The sequence below is a fragment of the Carlito syrichta genome, unplaced genomic scaffold (genome assembly GCF_000164805.1).
Source record: "Carlito syrichta isolate Samal-C Ts95f unplaced genomic scaffold, Tarsius_syrichta-2.0.1 Scaffold289289, whole genome shotgun sequence".
Taxonomy (NCBI): Eukaryota; Metazoa; Chordata; class Mammalia; order Primates; family Tarsiidae; genus Carlito; species Carlito syrichta.
This window is the reverse complement of record NW_007233385.1, coordinates 74,249-93,873: the sequence shown is the minus strand read 5'-3', so window position 1 is coordinate 93,873 and position 19,625 is coordinate 74,249. Positions and strand designations below refer to the sequence as shown.

Here is a 19,625-nt window from a genome sequence, read left to right as displayed (position 1 = left end):
GGAGGGCCGGGGCGCGCGGAGGGGCTGAGCGGCCTCCTCAGTCCCGCGCTCCGCTCTTCTTACCCGGCCCGCGCAGGGGAGACCAGGAGGACGTATCTCCGCTTCTTCCCGGGCGTTGCCGGCTGCGCTTCTGAGACAGCAGCTGCCGGGATCCGGCAACACTAGGTGCGATCTGTGCATCCGGCAGGTGTGCGTCAGGAACGCAATGTCATCTGTCCATTCCGGGGCCTCGGGCATGATTCTCATGGTGCCCCGCCTACTTCCCCGCATGTCACCTGAGGCAGTCTGTGTTGTGGGTCCTGCGGTGGAAGGGAGCTCAGGAACCTCGGGGCCGCGCTGTCGACCATGGTGTCCCCTAACCGGATGTGGCTCTTTAGATGTAAATTAAATACAGTTGGAAATTCAATTCCTCAGTTTCAGCGACTGTGTTTCAGGGTCTCCGTGTGTGTGTATGGTGTGTTTAGGGGTGTCTGGCTCACGGACAGGGCAGACAGAAGTCATTTCCATCATCACAAAAAGTTCTGTGGGCAGTGCTGTTAAGGGTCTGCAGGGCCCTGGAGGACCTCTTGTTTAGGAATCCAGTGCTGGGGCACCAACGGACCTGGCGTGCCTGACCCACCCCACCTCGCAGGTCCTTTCTTCCCAGCTGCCTGTCCAGGGGTCTGGGCCCTGAGGGGAGAGCTACAGACCAGCAAGGGGCCTGCACACCTGGCAGGAGTACCAGGTGAAGGTGGAAAATAGATGGGCTGCCATGATGTTGCTGTTGTCATCACATAAGAATTCAGATTCTTGCCGGGCGCTGTGGCTCACGTCTGTAATCCCAGCACTTTGGGAGGCAGAGGTGAGGATTGCCTGAGCCCACGGGTTCGAGACTAGCCTGGGCAAGATGGTGAGACTTCGTCTCTACAGTAATTCAAAAAATTAGCTGGGCATGGTGGTGCGTGCCTGTAGTTCCAGCTACTTGGAAGGTTGAGGCAGAAGGATCACCTGAGCCCAGCAGGTCGAGGCTGCAGTGGCCGAAAAAAAAAAAGACAAAAAAGAAAAAAAAGAATTCAGATTCTTAGGGAGAAGGAGCTTTTTAGACTGGGGAAATCTCCAGGAATCCCATACACCTCTCTCTGCTCCATTGGACTCAGATGTGGCACTTTGCTGCATCATCAGCTCTGAGTAGTGTATCATCTGTCTGGGTTCAGTATCCCCCCTGGTAACCCATGTGATCATGTCTGCCCTCCTTCCTCGGGGTGGAGTGAGGTGGGGGTGGGGAGTATGACTGAGAGGGAGAACATGCTCATGGCTGCAGAACCAAGCACTAAGTCATCACTTCAGTTTTCCTGTGGGCCCTTAGTTGTCTGCATAGCCTCTTAGCTGGGGGACACGGCCACCCTCTTTGGGCTCCTACCCTCAAATCACTGGGAACTCCAAGGCTCATAATCACTCAGAAGTGGAGGTCAGTCTTGCATCCAAGAGGAGAGAGAACTGGGGTGGGACCTGGCACTCCCAATTCCACTGGGCTCTTCAGAGCCCACCTGGGCCATAGAGCCAGGTCTGGAAGAACACCAGGTCTTCACATGGGGCGGGGGGTGGGGGGGCACACAAGTCTGTCCTGGCCACCCTCGGGGTAAATTCACATCAGGGGATTTGTTGCCCTTTCTGCCTTGGAGTTTGGAGTCCTGCCACCCTGGGCCCTCCTGCAGCCTCTCTAGCTTCTCCAGCAGTCTCTCCAGTTGTACTTGAGGGAGCAGGGGTTGGGGTCTTGCTCTGGACATCTCCCTGTTCCCCGTTCTGCATATAGGAGTCAAGTGGAGGTGGCCACGGGAGTGTCTTCCATCACACTTTTATATAAGGAGCCAAAACAAGTCAGTCTTTAGAAAGCAAAAGGATGTTCTGCAGCATTAAAGTTGCCCACTAAGGCACCCCTACGGTGCAGGAAATGCAATGTGAGCTGTGAAGGCAGGATACTACAACTGCAAACCCACAGAGGCTTTCTGCATCTGGGCAGCTACCCTCCCAGGCTGAGGAAGCCTCCTGGTACTGTCTGGCACACCCCCTGGTGTCAGAAGGCAGTATTACACCAGGTCCAGCAGAAGCTTCTATCCCCAGATGCAGGTCTGGGATGCCACCTTGGGGTTTTGCTCTCACTCCCATCCTAACCTAACCTCAGGGAGAGGAACCTGGATGTCAGGTTAGAGTTCTGGGTTTCTTTTTCAGAAATTTTCATATTTCAGCTTTTTGGTGACCAGGAGCAGTGAAATAGTTCACAAGGTACCTATACCTCCACCTTCCCCAGATGCACAGGGACTGGGCACTCCCTTCATGCTGCCCAAGGGAGGGAGCATGTCCCTGGCCTCACTTACCGGGGGTGGGCATGGAAATGGGCTCCAGCTGGCTTTGGAGGGCAGCTCAGGCTTCCAGGAAGAAGTAGTGTCATCCCTGAACAGAGATCCTAGGGAGAACTGGGCCTTTGGTGGGAGCTACAGTGGACAGTCCTCGGATGGAACTGGTGGGATCTGATGTGACCCAGAGATGTCCTTAAGCCTGGCTGGGTCTCTGACAACCTTGTGCTCTTGTCACCCTGGGTTGGCGGGTCAAGAGGTGTGTCCTGCCCTAAGGCCAGGGCAGCTGAGATCCTTGTCAAGGTGCTGGGAGCAGGATGGGCCACAGCATGCTGGGTAAAATCCCAGCCCAGGTTCTCACTCCTGACCAAGCTGGGCAGTTGTTTTGAGCCCCTATAGCCTCCCTGCCTAGTGGAGAATATGCTCTTGCTCCCTTATGGGGCTGATGGTGGCATGAGCTATAAGGCGCTCAGTGGGAGAGAGCCCAGCAGCAAGCAAGCCCTCCATGAAGACAGTAACATCAAATCAACTACTATGTGCAGCAGTCATGTTGTGATAGGGGCTGTGGCCTGCAGCAATGGGTGGTGCTCACTGGTGACACTGTGTAGGGTGGGGCAAGGTATAAGGTGAATGCTGCTCAGACTCCATGCTCAGTGGATGGTGTCATTCCAGTCACAGCCAGAAGCCTAGTTCCAGGAGCATAAGGGGTGGAAAGGGGAAGGCCCCTCTCATCACCACCCCAATACATTTTGTGCCTCACTCACAAAATATGTGCTTCCTATACCCCCAACTTGGGCTCCTCTGAGTCAGAGGTGTTTGCTCCCCAGGTAGGATGCTTCCGCCTAGGGGCACCATCCCGCCATTTGGGGATTCTTAGGTCACTGAAGCATCAGGCAACACAGGGGTTGCTCTGCTGGGTGGAGTGACTGATCCTGACTCTCAATGGGCAGCAGGGCTTTGTGCTGCTTGGAAGCCAGAAGGAGTGTCCTCCTAATTCTCCCTTGTGATGCAGTACAGGTAATGGAGGCAACAGTACCTATGCAGGCAGACCACACATGGCCCGAGGCCTTCAGGAATGAAGGCTCGAGTCACCCCACCAGATAAAGGCCACCACCAGCTGAGACACTGGCTGAGGGGAGAGAGAACATGGAATGAATAGTGGAAAAGGGAAATGATAAACACCAGCCACAGTAGTTTATTCATGACCACATATAGAATATAAATATATATGAATATATTTGTATATATTATCCAGTGACTATATTATCTGTAATTCATACATACTGCCCACGTTTCCCTTTTCCTACCATCTTATTTAAGGAGTACCAGCTGGGCTCGGTGGCTCAGCCTGTAATCCTGTGCTTTGGGAGGCTGAGGTGAGTGGATTGCCTGAGACTGCGGGTTTGAGAACCGCCTGGGCAACTTGACGAGACCTCATCTCTACAATAAATCAAAAAATTAGCCGGGCGTGGTAGTGTGAGCCTGTAGTTCCAGCTACTTGGAAGGCTGAGGTGGAAGGATTGCCGAAGTCCAGCAGGTTGAGGCTGTGGTGGCCGGGAGCAGCCACTGCACTCCAGTCTGGGTGACAGAGTGAGACTCCAACTCAAAAAAAAAAAAAAAAAAAAAGGAGTACCGATTCTAGGATAGTGTTTAGGCCATAGGATGTCAGGAGAGATTGTATCTGAACTAGAAATCAGCACACTCTGATGTGCCCAGTGGAGGCTTATGGGCATCTGCCTTCACACTTGGGGAGGACCAGCACATCACTGGCTTGATGGTGGCTATGTAACATTAGGTTGGGATGCAATGTTGTTGAAACAGGGAGGTCAAGACAGGAGGGGGGTGCAGATGCTGAGAGCCCCTAGGGTGCCCTTGATGAGTGGCCCGTCAGAACAGCATCACCCTCCCCTGCCTGTCACAGCAGCTGCACAGCCAGTCTCAACATGGAGAACTGTGCCCTCCTGGCAGAATCCCTGTTCAGTGCTGAGATGGGAGCAGTGAGATGTTTGGGAGGCCAGAGGAGGAGATGCAACGGGACTCCAGGTGCCCTGGAGAGCTGAACTTCAAGGGTGCAGGCTGCTGGGATCCTGGTGGATCCCTGTCCTACTTTCCCATCTCCTGCCCTTGGCTCCCAGCCTCTGATTCCCTGTATTCAAGTTCTCGCTGCATAAGATTCCTCAAGCGGTTTAGAGTTCCTTGACTAAAGCCTGACTAATCAACCTAGCTGAACAGAGGGAGGGAAGAACTCTGTCTCGGGCAGCCTTGGACCCTCTCTGACAGTCCCCTCCTGGATACACACATCCTTGCACCACCATCAAGAGGGGACAGAGACCCTCTTGATCTGCGTTTCGGGAAGATGGGGTTGAACTGGGGAAAATGAAAACTCAGCGTGACAGTGAGGAAGCAGGGAAAGACCAGCCTCCTTTCAGTGCAGGAACACTTCTCCCTCTCAGGGTCACAGGCTTGGGACATGCCCTCTCCAAGGATTTAGAACCGTCCCCTAAGGCGGAACGTTCCCGCTGCTGGGAAGAGCTGTCCCTGAAGGCTCCCCGGGCAGGCAGGACTGGGCCTGAAGGGCCTCCTCATACTTCTGGAGCTGAGACCAGAAACCTGGATTGGGTTCGGCTACCGGGCGGGCACGCTTCACCATCTGCAAACAAGAGGTGAATTAAATACCCCCAAATTGCCCTGGTGGCCAGGAAGGCCCGAGTAAGCCCCGCCTCTAAAAGTGGGCTCCGCCCAATCAGGAAGTGCCTCTCTTAGTACTCAAACCCGCCCCTATGAATGAACTCCGCCCCTCCCGGAAGTGCCTCTCCCAGTTCCGAAGCCCGCCCCACCCGGAAGGCCCGCCCCACCTGGAAAGCCTGCGCGAGGCTGAGGCCGCGGTACCGCATGAGGTAGGCGGTACAGACGGTGGCCGAGCGGCTGCGGCCGTTCTTGCAGTAGACTAGGCAGGCGCCGCCGGCGCGCACCGCTGCCTCAATGGCGGCGCACGTGGGCTCCAGATGCACCAGCAGGTCCTCGGCCGGGTCGTCAAACACAGGCACGCGCAACTCGGCCACGTCGGGGGCGCGCGGGCCGGGCTGCTGGCGGGAGACGTTGACGCACAGCGTGACGCCCGCACGCTCCAGCAACTGCGTTGCGACCGCGGCTCGCGCGCTCCCGAGCAAGAGCGAGGGTGCGACGAGCGCGAACGGCGGTGGTAGCGGCGGCGTGGCCTCGCGGCGTCCGGCTCCTCCCGGGTCCATGGCCCGCCCTCGGGTGCCAGCACGGAGGGTCTATTTATGGACTCGGGAAGCCGACTGGGCTCCTTCGGGTCCTAGAGCCCTCTGTCTCCGGGCCAGGCTGTGGCGTGTGCCCTGATCGCCGCCGCATTGACCCGGCCGAGCTGGCCGCCTCCGGGGATTGGCCCCCCGAAGTGTCGGATGGCAGCGGCCAGATGGACGGGGCGGGGATTGGTTGCGTGGCCTGGGCGCCCGGGCGAAGCGGCTTCTGTCCCCGAGCGCCGCGTTCTGTCTCCGGCTGCCGGGGCTCCAGTGGTAGCTGGCCTGCGGGGCTGGGCTTTAGCACTGCAACAGCCAGTCCCGCCGGCCATAGCGACGTGTCCCTCGGTGTGGGCACCGGAGCCAGGCGCGTCCTACCCAGTGGGGACAGCAGGGCTTGGGGATGCGGGGGCTGCCTCCTAGAGGTTTGCCTGCTGTGCAGAGGAGCACCTGTCACAGATGCTAATCTGGACACTGGTGTCCTCCATGCCGTTTTGTAAGGGCCGCGTGGCTGTCACTCAGGCAGTGGATAGCAGGATACCTGGTTTCCTGCCTTTTTTTTTTTTGAGTCGGAGTCTCACTCTGCCGCCCAGGCTGGAGTGCAGTGGCACACTCCTAGCCACCGCAGCCTCGACCTGCTGGGCTCAGGCGATCCTTCTGTCTCAGCCTTCCAAGTAGCTGGAACTACAGGAGCGTGCTACCACGCCCGACTAAGTTTTTAATTTATTGTAGAGACGTCTCGCCCAGTTGCCCAGGCTGATCTTAAACCCAGTTCAGGCAAGACTCAGGCAATCCTTTCACTTCGGCCTCCCTATGTGCTAGGATTACAGGCTTGAGCCACCGCACCCAGTCTGTTTCCTGCTTTCTTAACCACTTGTGAGTGCACTGCTGGCTGTGGTGCATTTTATTACAGCTTTACGTTTTATCTCTTTTTCTTATCTGCTTCCTAAGACATTGCCCTTTGTAATTTTTGCATTTTATTTTTCTATTTATTTTAAAACATGGTTCATATACAGTAAAACCATTTACCATTATCTTTTCATCATTCATAGACCAGTATTTCTCTTGTTATTTTAAAAATATTTTTAGGGTCAGCATTGTACTTCTAGAAATGTATTTAATATCATTTAATGTCCATGAAGTCATTTAAGAAGGCCTCTTCAGTCGATTTTTCTGATGTCTGGCATTTTTCAGGGAGTGGATTCAGTGAAAAAGCAACGGTCTCACAGGTTTGCAGACATTTAATAATTACAGTTTCAGTTTTATTCTGATAATAAAAACTTATTTGATTAATTTCCATTATTTACTTGTTTGCAACCATTCTCCCTGAAATTCTTCTCTATTATCCCCACCCTTAACCTAGTGTTAGATAAACCTGACAAAAATTACCTGTACAATCTCATTGTCTCCTTTCCAGCAGCCACCTCGCATTGGTAACTGTCAGATCATTAAAAAATTTTTTTTAATGTATTTTGAAGTTTTGATGTTGAGTGCATACACATTTAATATTGTGCTGGTTTCTTGTTTTTATTTTTTTGAAACAGGATCTTACTCTTGCTCAGGCTGGAGCATAGTGGTGCCATCGTAGCTCACTGCTGTCTGGAACTCCTGCCTAAGAGTGCTCCTCCTCCGGAGTAGCTAGGACTACAGACCGCACCACCACCCCGGCTAATTTTTTTCTTTTTTTTAGAGAAGGGACTCTGTTGTACAGGCTGGTCTCAAACTACTACCTCAAGGGATCCTTCTGCCTCAGACTCCCAAAGTATTGGGATTGCAGGTGTGAGTGATCGTGCTTGGCCTGGAACCACCAGATCTTTATAGCAACCTGGGGTTCACTCTTGAGCTAAAAATTCAATTATCTGTGCAGCCCGATCTTCACTGGCGACAAGTCTAGACATCATCTCCGTGGGGGCCTTACTGTTATCCATTTCCCTCTTCCTCCACCCTAAGAAGGACTCTGGCTCTCCCGGGATGGGGAGGGAATGGAATTCCCTTTTTAACCCAGAGTTCATGGGAGCCATTCAATTAGGTGGGGATGTTCCACCTCCAGCTTTAGGAGTGGACCCAAGTTGCCTCCAGCCAACTGGTGGTAAGGCTTCAGAGATTTGTAGGCTATTTTGAAGTTTCAATGGACTGTTTTTCATTCTCTTTTCATAACGAATTTTAAACAGCTTAGTTTGCCAGTTTGCTTAGTTCTCACGGTGCAGTTGCAGGGAGCTGGGCAGAAAGAGGGGACCCGAGGAGGAAAGACTGAGAGGTCCAGAGCCAGTGGCTCAAGGAACCAAGGTGGGTAGGAGGAGCTAAGGGAGAAGAAAGACGTGAACTGGGAGACAGCCTGGAAGGGAGTGTGGAGGAAGTGCCCCCCAAACCCTAGAATCTTGACCTGGTTACCTTAGTTTTTAGTCCCCGCAAAGCCAGCCTGCGGAGAGGGGCTGGGTATGGACGCATCCCGCGCCCTGTGAAGCACTGTTCCCAGAAGCAGTCTAGGCTGAGAAACCCAAGCCCCGCCCCTCAGAGGGCCTCTCCCCTCGCCAGGAAGGCTGACTTGCTTCAGCAGCAGAAATGCTGTTTCCCGGCATTGTGCCTCCGCACAAGCCAGCCAGTTCCTGAAATGTGTCCTCTAGTCCGGAGAGCTCCTGCACATCCTCTTTAACCCTATCCAGGAGTCCTCTGTCCCTCGGGTCTTCCCCGTGACCCTGGGTCCAGACAACCAATCCCTCTTCTCTCCGGTGACCCCTGCGGCCCTCCGTTCATCTCGCTCCTCCAGCAGATTTCGAGCTCCGCCTTGCGTCACCAACATCCGAAAAAGCACGTGTTAAAGCCGTGGTTCCACCACGTTCTAGGAGATCTGGGGCAAGTTAATGAAGCTTTTGAGCCTCAGTTTCAAGTGTCACACGGCGCTCCTAGTATCCCCTTCACGAAGGTGTTGGACGCATTTAGCGCTATCTCCTAGGGGCACTTGGCCTCTGCGCTGGCCGGGCAGGTGTCGAGTGGGGGCGGGGTGGTGGACAGAGGCCCGCAGGCCGGGCGGCAACGAGTCGGTGAGGTCACAGAAGGGCGGGCACGCTCGAGGGCGGGGCCGGGGCGGGGATTGGGCTGGGAGGGGCTGCGGTCGGGGCGGGGCCCGTCTCCAGGGAAACCGACGCCATCCGACTGAGCAGAGGGAGTCGCAGGCTCAGTGTGGCGAGCCGGTCTCCGCCTTGCTGGCCGCGGTCCTGGGCAGTCTCCGTGCTGTCCGGCGCGAGCTGTTCGGTGCGAGCTTTCCGAGCCTCGGTGCGGCCCTGCGGCAAGGGAGTCGGGAGCTGGGTGGTCCCGGCGGGTGGGGGCCCGGCCCATCGAGTCCCCGGGGAGGACAGAGTGCGGGGCTGGGTGGAAGCGGCGCATCCCGCGCCTGGTGTCCACCGCTGCTCTCGAGGACTAGTTTCCGAGGCCCGCAGGCGCAAGAGGGACCCTGCTGTCGATAGCATTAGCTGGCTCGGGGCCTGACCCCAGGCCGATGGGGCTGTGCGGGTCCTCAGGTGCCCACGGTGTTCCTGGCCGGAGCCCTGGGGGTGAATGTGTGGACCCCCGCTTTGTTTGCAGGTTCGAAGACCCGAGACATGGAAGGTGGTCATTCTCCCTTCACTTTAGACTACGAAGTCTCAAAAACTTACAGCCCCCAACGTCTGCTGGAAGGGAAAGGCAATGACACCCCTGCTGTTGAGTACCTGGGATCCCCAGAAAGTCACACCGTCTTCACCAAAAGGTGCGGGGGTACCCTCTGGCAGGAAAGTCCGACTCTGACTCAGGGGTCCAGAGTTAGCTGGGATGCACATTGGGACAAGCATTAAAATTTGCCAGTTGTTTGACTTCCCACACTCCCCCAAAACTGGAGAAACAGAAAATCCTCAACGTTACATCAACAACTTCTGAGGGAAAAGGACAATAATGGGCAATTGAATCTCATGCGGGATCTTTTCACGTTTCCTTCTCTGCCCATTGGGTTTCACTTCCTAGTAGATGTTCGGAACACTTCCTTTACAAGATGGAGTTTTTCCCAAGTTGAACCAGCTTCTTCACAGCTCCGTTGTTAATGGGAAGGGCTACTTCCACTGTTGTCCAAGTTGGTCTTGAACTTCTGGCCTCAAGTGTCCTCCCACTTCAATCTCCCAAAATGCTGAGATTACAGTTGTGAACCACTGTGCCTGGATATTATATATATAAAATTAAACACGTAATACCTGTCCCATGAGAAAATATAGGTGTATTTGCTTGCTAGGACTACCATATAACAAAGAACTATGGACTGGGAAGCTTAAAAAACAAACAATAGCCTCAGTTCTCAGTGCTGAAAGTCTGAGATCAAGGTTTCAGCAGGCTTGGTTCCTTCTGAGGCTGTGGAACAGGACCCAGAGGGACTGTCCCAGGCTCCTCTCCTTGTCTTGTAGACGGCTGGCTTCTCCCTTTGTCTGTTCATATTCCCCTATGCATTTATGTCCAAATTTCCCCTTTTTATGAGGTCAGGAATCATACTGGATCCATCCTAATGACCTTATTATATTGGTCTATCCTAATGACCTCACTTTAACTTGATTACTTCTATAAAGACCCTGTCTCCAAATAAGGTCACATTGTGAGGCACAGCACTGGAGGTTGGTTAGGACTCCTACATGAGAATGGAGGAGGGGACACGATTCAATCCATAACAACAGGTAAGCAAAAGAAAAACCAACCAAATCTGTGCCCCTGTTGGGTGTCTATCCTTCTGGGCTGCTTTCTATGTGCAAATAATACATCAAGCCTAGATTTTGTGTTCTCAGCAGCTAAATCCTGTCTTCATTGGCCAGATGCTTTGTCTATACTTTGTGACCCACAACTGGCATTTGAGGGCAGCCTGGTAGAGGGGGTCAGGGTCTGAAGGTTCCCAGGCCATGTGCTACCCATTCAGGCTGTCAGGTTGGCGGTGGAACAGGTCTGTAGACAGAGCCACTAGCACACAGCATTCCCCAGTGAACCTTTTAGTTTGGGGGCATGGTGGCACGCAGAAGGAGGGATATGTGTGGGAAGGGTTGGGGTTAATCCCCTTATAACTTTTGATAAATCCACTCTCTCCTGTGTTATCTTCCTGTTGCTGCATACCCCCTACATTCATCTGTCCATCTTAGTGTCAGCTGACTGCCACTAACTGTCCTCTGACCTTCAGTGGGTCCTGCCCTGCTTGGGGCTAGTGCTGTCAGCTTTCATGAGAGGACCCTGCTGTGGCCACATGCGCCCAGCAGACATCTGGCGGGGCCATCGGGTCTGAGGTAGGGCGGACAGCGGGCCCCAGGCTGGAGAGGGCTGATGTCCTGCCTCTGGGGGCCTGCAGCCATTTACCCTTGTCAGTTTGGGTTCAAATTCCAGTGTGATCTGGGCAATTACTACACCCTCTGTGCCTCAGTTACCTTTTCTGTGGAATGGGGACAACAATAGCACCTGCTTCAGGGTTGAAAGGATGAAATGAAAAGGGGGTTGTGCTCCTTACAGTCACTGAATGTGCTTCAGCTGACTTGCTATTCCCTCCCTCTGCTCTCTGTCCTCCTAGGGACAGCCTAACAGCCTCTGAGGAGGAGGAGGAAGAATCTGAGGGTCCCCTGAGGATACAGGACCTGAAGGAGGCCTACATCCAGCTCATCCAGGGCGTGCAGGAGTGGCAGGATGGCTGCATCTACCGAGGGGAGTTTGGACTAAACATGAAGCTCGGATATGGTGAATTCTCTTGGCCCACAGGCGAGGTAACTTTTTTTCACCACTTCCTTCACCTCTTCCCCTAGGGGCTCTAACCTAGGCTCAGCCAGCTATGGCTGCTGGTCTTTTTCCTTCTGAGAATGATGTGGTGTCAACAGGAAGGATGCCAGGTCTTTCCTTCTTAAGAAATGTCTGAGCCGGGCTTGGTGGCTCAGCCTGTAATTCCACGCCTTTGAGGTGAGTGGATTGCCTGAGCCCGCGGGTTCGAGACCCACCTGGGCAACTTGGCGAGACCTCATCTCTACAATAAATAAAAAATGAGCTGGGTGTGGTAGCGCCCGCCTGTAGTTCCAGCTACTTAGAAGGCTGAGGCGGAAGGATCACTGGAGCCCAGCAGGTCGAGGCTGTGGTGGCCGGGAGCGACCACTGCACTTCAGTCTGGGTGACGGAGTGAGACTCCAATTCAAAAAAGAAAAAAAAAATGTCTGTAGAAGAATATCCTTCCAGACATCCAATATCATGCCCATTGTTTGCCCTAAGGTTTGTAGAATTAGGTTTGGGATGCTGTGATTTAAGAAGATAAATTCTTCAGTCTAGACAATTTAGCAAGACCTCATCCTTACAAAAGATCCGAAAATTCACCGGGTATGATGGCAGGCACTTGTGGTCCCAGCTACCCAGGAGGCTGAGGCTGTGGTGAACCATGATCATGCCACTGTTCTCCAGCCTAGGTGACAGAGTGAAACCCTGACTCCAAAAAAAGAGAAAAGAATAGAAAAGAAAAAAAATTCTTAATCTGGGCAAATGTTTTAAAATTATGAATTACTGTAGTGACTTATGTATTTACATTGGTGAAATCTCCTTGTGTTTAACCTTAAGCAGAAGGCAAAGACGTTCTAAAAGACAAAATGAGAGAACATGTTGGTCAAGCTCATCAGAATAGCAACAAACAGAGCCCAAATTCAATGCAGCTGAACCTGCATTGGGGTCTTTGTTGGCTCTTATAACTAACAGTCCAAGGGGCAGGTAGCCTCAGGCTTGGCTGGATCCAGGGGTTCTAAGGACCCCATCAAGCACTCCCTCTTTCCATCTCCATGTGAGGGGGTCTAAGACTGACCTTCCATTATCTGACCAGCCCCTAGGGATGGTGTCATACACCCATGGAAGAGAAAAAGGCCCCAGCACAATGCTGGTCTGGCTTGGAGACACGGGATATGGCCAAACCCATCAAGGCTGGGGCTGGGGTAAGGTGTCCTCTGGTTGGCCAGACCTGAACCATAGGCTGGAAGCTAGGGTCCCATGAAAATTCATCTCTGCAGGGAAGAGGGTGTCTGCTGTCAGAAGAAAAGGAAGGGACACTAAGTCAGCAAAAATGGCTATCCCCTTCACACTGGGTGTCAGATCTGGGTGGACTGTGCACATGGACAACTGCCAGGTACTCTTGTCCAAGCTTCTAAAGCCTGTGTCCCAATTTGAGAAGTTATAAATCAATGTCCTGCCCGTGTGCCTATTCCTGGGCCTGCAGCCTCCCTTCCCAGGACCAGGTGCCGCCTATGAACCTGACAGGGAGCATGGCATGCTGGGGCTTCTGAGTGGGGTCAGGGCCAACTTAAACTCAAGCTTAAGGACCCAGGAAGAAGCAGGTCCATGTCTTCCTGATTCAGGATGTCTTGGCAGTTGCAAACACTCCCCCCCCCCCACATTCCCCATCTGAGCAGAGGACAGGGAGGGAGTATGGCAATCAGGGCCAACTGCCTGGCAATCACTCTGGGTGCTTTAGGTGGCAAACTCTAAGTCAGGTTTGCCACCTCCACTTGAAGGAGGCCCTGTAGCCAGGCGGCCTGTGAAACCTGAGATAGTCCTGATGGTCCTCATGCATTGTCAGTCAGGTATTGTGACTGGGCTTCGATGGCATCTGGTCAGGCTCAGGGCTGAAAGCAGCAGTTTCTCAGACACCATGGGCCACCAACTTCTCCATCTCACAGTTGTACCGTGGGCAGTTTTACCGGGATCACTGCCATGGCCTGGGCACCTACATGTGGCCGGATGGCTCCAGTTTCACAGGCATGTTTTACCTCAGCCACCGAGAGGGCTACGGTGCCATGTACATGAAGACAAGGTTCTTCCAGGTGAGTGGGGCCACAATGTGTTCAGGTGAGGGGGTGTGGCTGCTGTGTGTTCAGGTGAGGGGGCGGGACTGCTGTGTGTTTAGGGCAGGGTATAAAAAGATGTTTAGGTCCTGGGGAAGCTTATTTGTTTAACTAAAAGCTTTCTTATTTTGAATGATTATAATAGTACCAATAACAAAGGTATAAATAGAAAATGAAAGTTTCCTTGTCATTTTATTCCCCAGAGGGATATTAGCAAGTTGTTTTCTATCCTTTATATTTAAAATATCTCTGTAAATATTTATTTTTAAAAATATATAGGCCGGCCGGGCTCGGTGGCTCAGCCTGTAATCCCACGTCTTGGGAGGCCGAGGTGAGTGAATTGCCTGAGCCCACGGGTTCAAGATGCGCCTGGGCAAGTTGGCGAGACCTCATCTCTACAATAAATAAAAAAATCAGCTGGGCATGGTAGCGCGTGCCTGTAATTCCGGTTACTCGGAAGGCTGAGGCGGAAGGATCGCCGGAGCCCAGTGGGTTGAGGCTGCAGTGACCGGGAGCGGCCACTGCACTCTAGTCTGGGCAACAGAGTGAGACTCCAACTTAAAAACAAACAAACAAACAAACAAAAAACCCAAAATATATAAACGGAAAAAATAATAAATATATAAACTGGATCATTCTACACATATTTGTTTGAAATATGCCCTTTTTATGGAGAACATGCCTGGTCTTTCAAATTCAGATATTCCTCTATCCCTTTTATTTTATTATAGTATAATTTATAGTAAAATTCACCCATTTTAATATACAGTTGTGAAAGTTTTGACAAGGATGGGGTGGTATAACTACTACCTGTGGTCAAAATATAGAACAGTTCCATCACCTCAAAATATTGTCTTGTGCCCTTTGTAATAAATCTCTCCTTTTCAGCCCCCAACCTGTGGCTGATATGTTTTGGCCTATAATTTTGTCCTTGCAAGGATGCCATATTAATGGAATCATAAATATGTAGCCTTTTGAGTCAGGCATCTTTCACTTGGCATAATGCATCTGAGACTCATCTGTGTGGTGTGTGTTCCAAGAGCTCGTTCCTTTTTATTGCTTAATAATTTCACATTGTACCAAACTACCAAAGTTTACCTATTTCCCACCTGAAAGACATTTGAGTTATTTCCAGATTTTGACCATTATGAATAAAGCTGCTATAAACATATATATTTAGTTTGTGTGTGTGCATGAAAACATGAAGCATGGTGTTGTGTGTAGTAAGCCAGATAGGCTGGAGTCGTGGGGGTGAAAGTATTCACGGACAATTATGAATTAAGAAAGGTAGATTTATTAAAGGGAAGATATGTTGTGAGAGCGTGTCTGCTGTCTGCCAAGTGGGGAGAGCTAAATAGAAGCATTTATACAACAGTATGGGATTCAATGTGGGCCAGGAGATTGCCTGTAGGGCATGGAGAAGTTTGCAAATTGCACTGCTGGAGATTTGTAAATCTGCTGATCTACTAAAGGGTTTTGTTTCTTTAACAGCAATAGTTGAGTTTGTTGGGAACCTGCAGTGAGTTGTTAAGTACTTTTTTGTTTGTAAGGAACTGATAGCAAATGTTTTATAATTGGTTATTCAGCTTTTACAATTCTTGTTTCATTCTGAGATTTCCTCAAAATTATTTATTTACCCAATTTACTCAATTGATGTAGGCCTAATTGGGCCTCATGTTCCTCCACACATAGGTTTTTGTTTCACTTGGGTAGATATTTAGGAGTGGGACTGTGGGTTTATCTGATAAATAAATGCTTCACTTGACCTAAATAGCTGCTGTCAACATAAGGAAGAAATGGAGGCAAAATTAATGTAAGTAGTTTATTTGAGCCAAGGTTGAGGATTGTGGCCTGGGGCACACAGACTCAAGTTATCCTGAATATGTGTGCTGATTAGTAATAGTTACAAGTGGGTTTTTAAAGGAAAAAAGAAAGGGCCAGTTCTTAAATTGCTTACAAGAATTTATATTAAAATAACATAAGATGGCCAGACTCAGTGGCTCAGCCTGTAATCACAGTACTTTGGGAGGCTAAGGGGAGTGGATTGTCTGAGCCCACAGGTTCGAGATCAGCCCGGGTAATTTGGTGAGACCTCGTCTCCATAATAAATAAAAAATTAGCCAGGCATGGTAGCGCACGCCTGTAGTTCCATCTACTTGGAAGACTCAGGCAGAAGGACTGCCAGAGCCCAGTGGGTCAACACTGGGGTGGCCATGAGTGTGTCACTGCACTCCAGCCTGGGCGATGCAGTGAAACTCCAACTCAAAAAATGAAAAAATAAATAAATAACTATAGCTATTGACTGGTTTAACAATGCTTTTTGTAATCCAAATTTCAGGAGCATGAAAATAATGGGTGAGGGTGGCACTGTGCAACTTGTGGTAACATTTTAGGTAGTTTATCAGTTAGTCTGGAAACTATAGGGAAGGAAAGAAAAAACAATGACTTGAAACAGTTATCCTTGGGCATAACTGCAGGGGACTGTGACTGAAGTCTCATGCTGGTCTCTCTCTGGGTCTGATACATTTTGCAGAGCTGACATTGCTCAGGCTGCTCTGAGCCACTTTCCTTTCTCATCTCCACCTCCCCCCCTTTTTTGGAGATAGGGTCTCACTCTGTTGCCTAGGCTAGAGGGCAGGTAGCATAATCACGGCTCATTGCAGTCTTGATCTCCTGGGCTCAGTTGATCCTTCTGCCTCAGCCTCTAAAGTAGGTGGAACTATGGGTGCACACCAGCATGCCAAGCTACTTTTTTTTTTTTTTTTTTTTTTTTTACCTTCTGTGGAGACAAGATCTTGCTATATTGCCCAGGCTGGTCTCGAACTCCTGGGCTCAAGCAATCCACTGCCTCAGTCTCCCAAAGTACAAGGATTACTGGCATGGACCACCATATCTGACCTTATTTCCCCCTTTTGATTGATGTCTTTCTCTTCTGAATACACTGATTAATATTTTAGATGTAAGTTTGTCCTACATCATTGCGAAGACTCCTTTTCAAGTAATCTGATCTCACATGGGGAAAAGAGAAGTACCATGGCTCAAGAATTCAGTGAGGTCTCAAGGCCAAATTGATTGGCAAAACAAAAGGACAAAACAATGGGCTCTCAGTCAGGCCATCCACTTACAAAGGAGCTGTGGCATGTTGGATTATTTCTAAGCATGCAGCTATCATGGTTTTAGTTTTTGTTGTTGACTTTAGACCTCTAGAAATACAAAGCACAATCAATTTCAGAATTAAAAATATGATGCAAAAAAGGATCATTATTAACAATTTGAAATACAGATCTGGAAAGTGTTCTTATTCCTGAAGGTAACCGGTGAAATAAATCACATTAGATATCTGTCATTGTAATGTTGCATAGCCATTGAGCCTTTGGAATGATCTTTTTTAACCAGGTTTTAACTTTTTGTCATGGTCTGAAGAACAAGGTGACTGATGCGAGTCAGCTATAGCTGGAGATCTTTAGTGAGAGAAGATGTCCACTCAGGCAGCCTTCCTTTTTAAAATAAGAAATGTGAATCCATGAGTCAATGCCTCTGAGTTTAGCTGCACAAAATTTTTTTTTTTGAGTCAGAGTCTCACTCTGTCACCCAGGCTGGAGTGCAGTGGCACACTCACAGTCCCCACAGCCTCGACCTGCTGGGCTCAGGGCATCCCTGCGTCAGTCTTCCAAGCAACTGGAACTATAGGTGTGCGCCACCACACCCGGCTAATTTTTTAATTTAATTGTAGAGACAAGGTCTTGCCATGTTGCGCAGGCTGGTCTCAAACCTGTAGGCTTAGACAATCCTCTTGCCTCCATCTCCCAAAGTGCTGGGATTACAGGTGTGAGCCACTGTACCTGGCTAAAAATTTGTTAATAATACCTGGTATGTGCTGTGTGTGGCAGTGGACTTGGTATGGTCAGAGTCATGGGTTGGTAAGAAGAATTTACCAAAATAGTGAAAACAGGAAGATGTATTAAAGGGAAGATGCGTTGTGAAGGACACAATAAGTAGGATGGCAGTGAGAGAAAGTTTGCTGTTTGCTGTCTGCAAAGAGGCAAGGGCGAGATAGCAGTATTTCTAAGACTATATTGAGATCCAATTAAGGCTGGGGAAATTGTCTCTGGGGGAGGTCTGCAAAAGGAAATTCCCAGAGGTTTGTGAAAGGCTGATTGATTGCAAAGTTTTGTTACTTTAAGGTAGGGTAAAATAACATCAATAGTTAACAATAATTAACTGCTTCTTGTTTACCTTGGAACTGGCAATGAATGGTTAACTACTTCCTGTTTATTGTTGACCTAACAGCAAATAGTTTACAGCTGGCTAGCTAGCTTTTACAGCTCCTTGTGGTTATCAGTAAGTTTCTTTGTAGGTATTTATCTTGAGGTCCTTTTCCATAATATAATTTACCAAATTTACCCAATTGATGCTGGCCTAATTGAACCTTATATTCCTCTTTAGTACGGTCTCTTCCAACATGTTGGAGAGAATATTTTATTTAATATCATTTCCAATAACCACATTTCTAGGTCAGAGGCCATGATCTTTTATGCTTTCATTTCGGGGAGCTCAATGTTAAAAAAAAAACAACGAAAAAGAATCTGTCATTCATTTTTAGTGAGGAGTTTTATGAGGCCTCGGCAATAATAAGGACTATCACCTTTAAGGAGAGATGGTTTGTGAGCTCCATCCAGGTGCATAGACTTTCCTGTTATTATTTCAAAGGGAGAAAACTGATGTTTCCCAAATGGGGTAAAGATACTGTAGCAGGAAAAATAGAGAGATCATGACACTGAGACTATTATAGAAAGTGGCACTTTATTACGCCGGCCATCCCAGCGGGCCCGAGGGTTTAATGCGTCCAAATCGAGCGAGCCAGAACAGGAAAAGTGGGGTCTTATACCCTTGTTTAGGTAAGGGAGGGGGTTGTGTTGAGTGATTCCATACTTCCTTTGGAATTTTACAAGGTTGTACTCAGCAAAATTAGATTTTTCAAAGAACAAATGGTTTCCAGGAACTGCAGGATTGTTAATATCAACTTCAGAAGAGGGGGTTTTAGATAAGACTCTTTTCCATTTCCATGAAATGGCCAGTCTCTGGGCCATTTGGCCTTTTTTTTTTTTAAACAAAACCCGCCTGGGGGGTCTTTAAAGTTGCAACTTGCATTTTAAAAGGAAATACCTTTAACTGCTACAAACCCCCTTTCTGCTGCTGGGCTAGTGGAAGTCATCCCAGGTGATTGCCATGAGGCCAATTGCTGATCCCAAAGCAGCTACATGCGTTTATTCACTTAATCATACAAGAAATATATTTGAGCATTTGTCACATCCTGCCACAATACCAGTGTAGGCCAGGGAAGGTTAAAAGTTTGTGTAAGCTTTTTTTTTTCTGTTACATATGTTATTTATTTTTCCAATTTACTATTAACTTTGGACATGGTTGTTTTTGCTATACTCCAAATAGAATTTTTTAAGTAGTCAAATTTGTTAATTTTTTTCTTTACAATTTCTGGCTTTCATGCCATACATACAAAGTTATTTTTTTTTTTTTGAGTTGGAGTCTCACTCTGTCGTCCAGACTGGAGTGCAATGGCACACTCCCAGCCATCGCAGCCTCGACCTGCTGGGCTCCAGCAATCCTTCTGCCTCAGCCTTCCAAGTAGCTGGAACTACAGGTGCACGCTACCACACCCGGCTAATTTTTTAAAAATTTATTGTAGAAATGAGGTCTTGCCAACTTGCCCAGGTGGGTCTTGAACCTGCGGGCTCAGGCAATCCACTCACTTCAGCCTCCCAAAACGCGGGATTACAGGCTGAGTCAACTGAACCTGGCTCAAAGTTCTTTTTTAACCTAAGTATTATTTTAAAAATGCATTTGAACATATTCTGGTACTTACGTTTTTCTTTTTTTTAATTATAAGGATGTGGGGTTCAGGGTTAGGTGTTCAAACGTTGATTATGCAGGTACCCTTATTGATGAGGTGTTCCCCTCCTTCCCCTTGCAGTTCCCCTCAACTGCCACTCCCACCTCCCCTGCCCTGACAGTTTCCCACTACTACCAATCTCTTTCTTATAGTATTATGATAATTGTTCAAGGTCTGCTTATGAGTGAAAACATATGGTACTCTGTTCTTTGTTTCTGTGATAATCACTGAGTATGATCGACTCTAAATCCATCCAAGTTGCTGC

General features: G+C 49.5%; 3 protein-coding genes across 3 annotated transcripts in view; 1 reads left to right on the top strand and 2 right to left on the bottom strand.

The window, feature by feature from the left end:
* The window catches only part of RNPEPL1 (arginyl aminopeptidase like 1), a 12,826-nt gene extending 12,580 nt beyond the window's left edge, over positions 1-246 (bottom strand). Inside the window, exon 1 of the mRNA XM_008054250.2 lies at positions 64-246. Within this exon, the coding sequence (XP_008052441.1) occupies positions 64-246 (183 nt within the window). The remainder of the gene's footprint in view (positions 1-63) is intronic.
* Positions 247-4,833: 4,587 nt separating this feature from the next.
* DUSP28 (dual specificity phosphatase 28) lies at positions 4,834-5,583 on the bottom strand. The gene is made up of 2 exons (XM_008054249.2): positions 5,189-5,583; positions 4,834-4,983 (listed from the first exon to the last, which is right to left on the bottom strand). The coding sequence occupies exons 1-2, from the start codon at positions 5,579-5,581 to the stop codon at positions 4,834-4,836; spliced, it is 543 nt and encodes a 180-aa protein (XP_008052440.1). The 5' UTR covers positions 5,582-5,583.
* Positions 5,584-9,195: 3,612 nt separating this feature from the next.
* The window catches only part of ANKMY1 (ankyrin repeat and MYND domain containing 1), a 71,536-nt gene continuing 61,106 nt past the window's right edge, over positions 9,196-19,625 (top strand). The window contains exons 1-3 of the mRNA XM_008054248.2: positions 9,196-9,341; positions 11,160-11,349; positions 13,288-13,431. Coding sequence (XP_008052439.2) covers positions 9,196-9,341; positions 11,160-11,349; positions 13,288-13,431 — 480 coding nt within the window. The remainder of the gene's footprint in view (positions 9,342-11,159; positions 11,350-13,287; positions 13,432-19,625) is intronic.

Bases quoted from the DNA above. Each gene is read 5' to 3' on its own strand.
- DUSP28 (XM_008054249.2), bottom strand. From the start codon at position 5,581: ATGGACCCGGGAGGAGCCGGACGCCGCGAGGCCACGCCGCCGCTACCA. The intron at 4,984-5,188 runs GTGGGGCGGGCC...TCTTGTTTGCAG, and splicing joins GCCTCGCGCAGGCTTTCCAG to ATGGTGAAGCGTGCCCGCCC.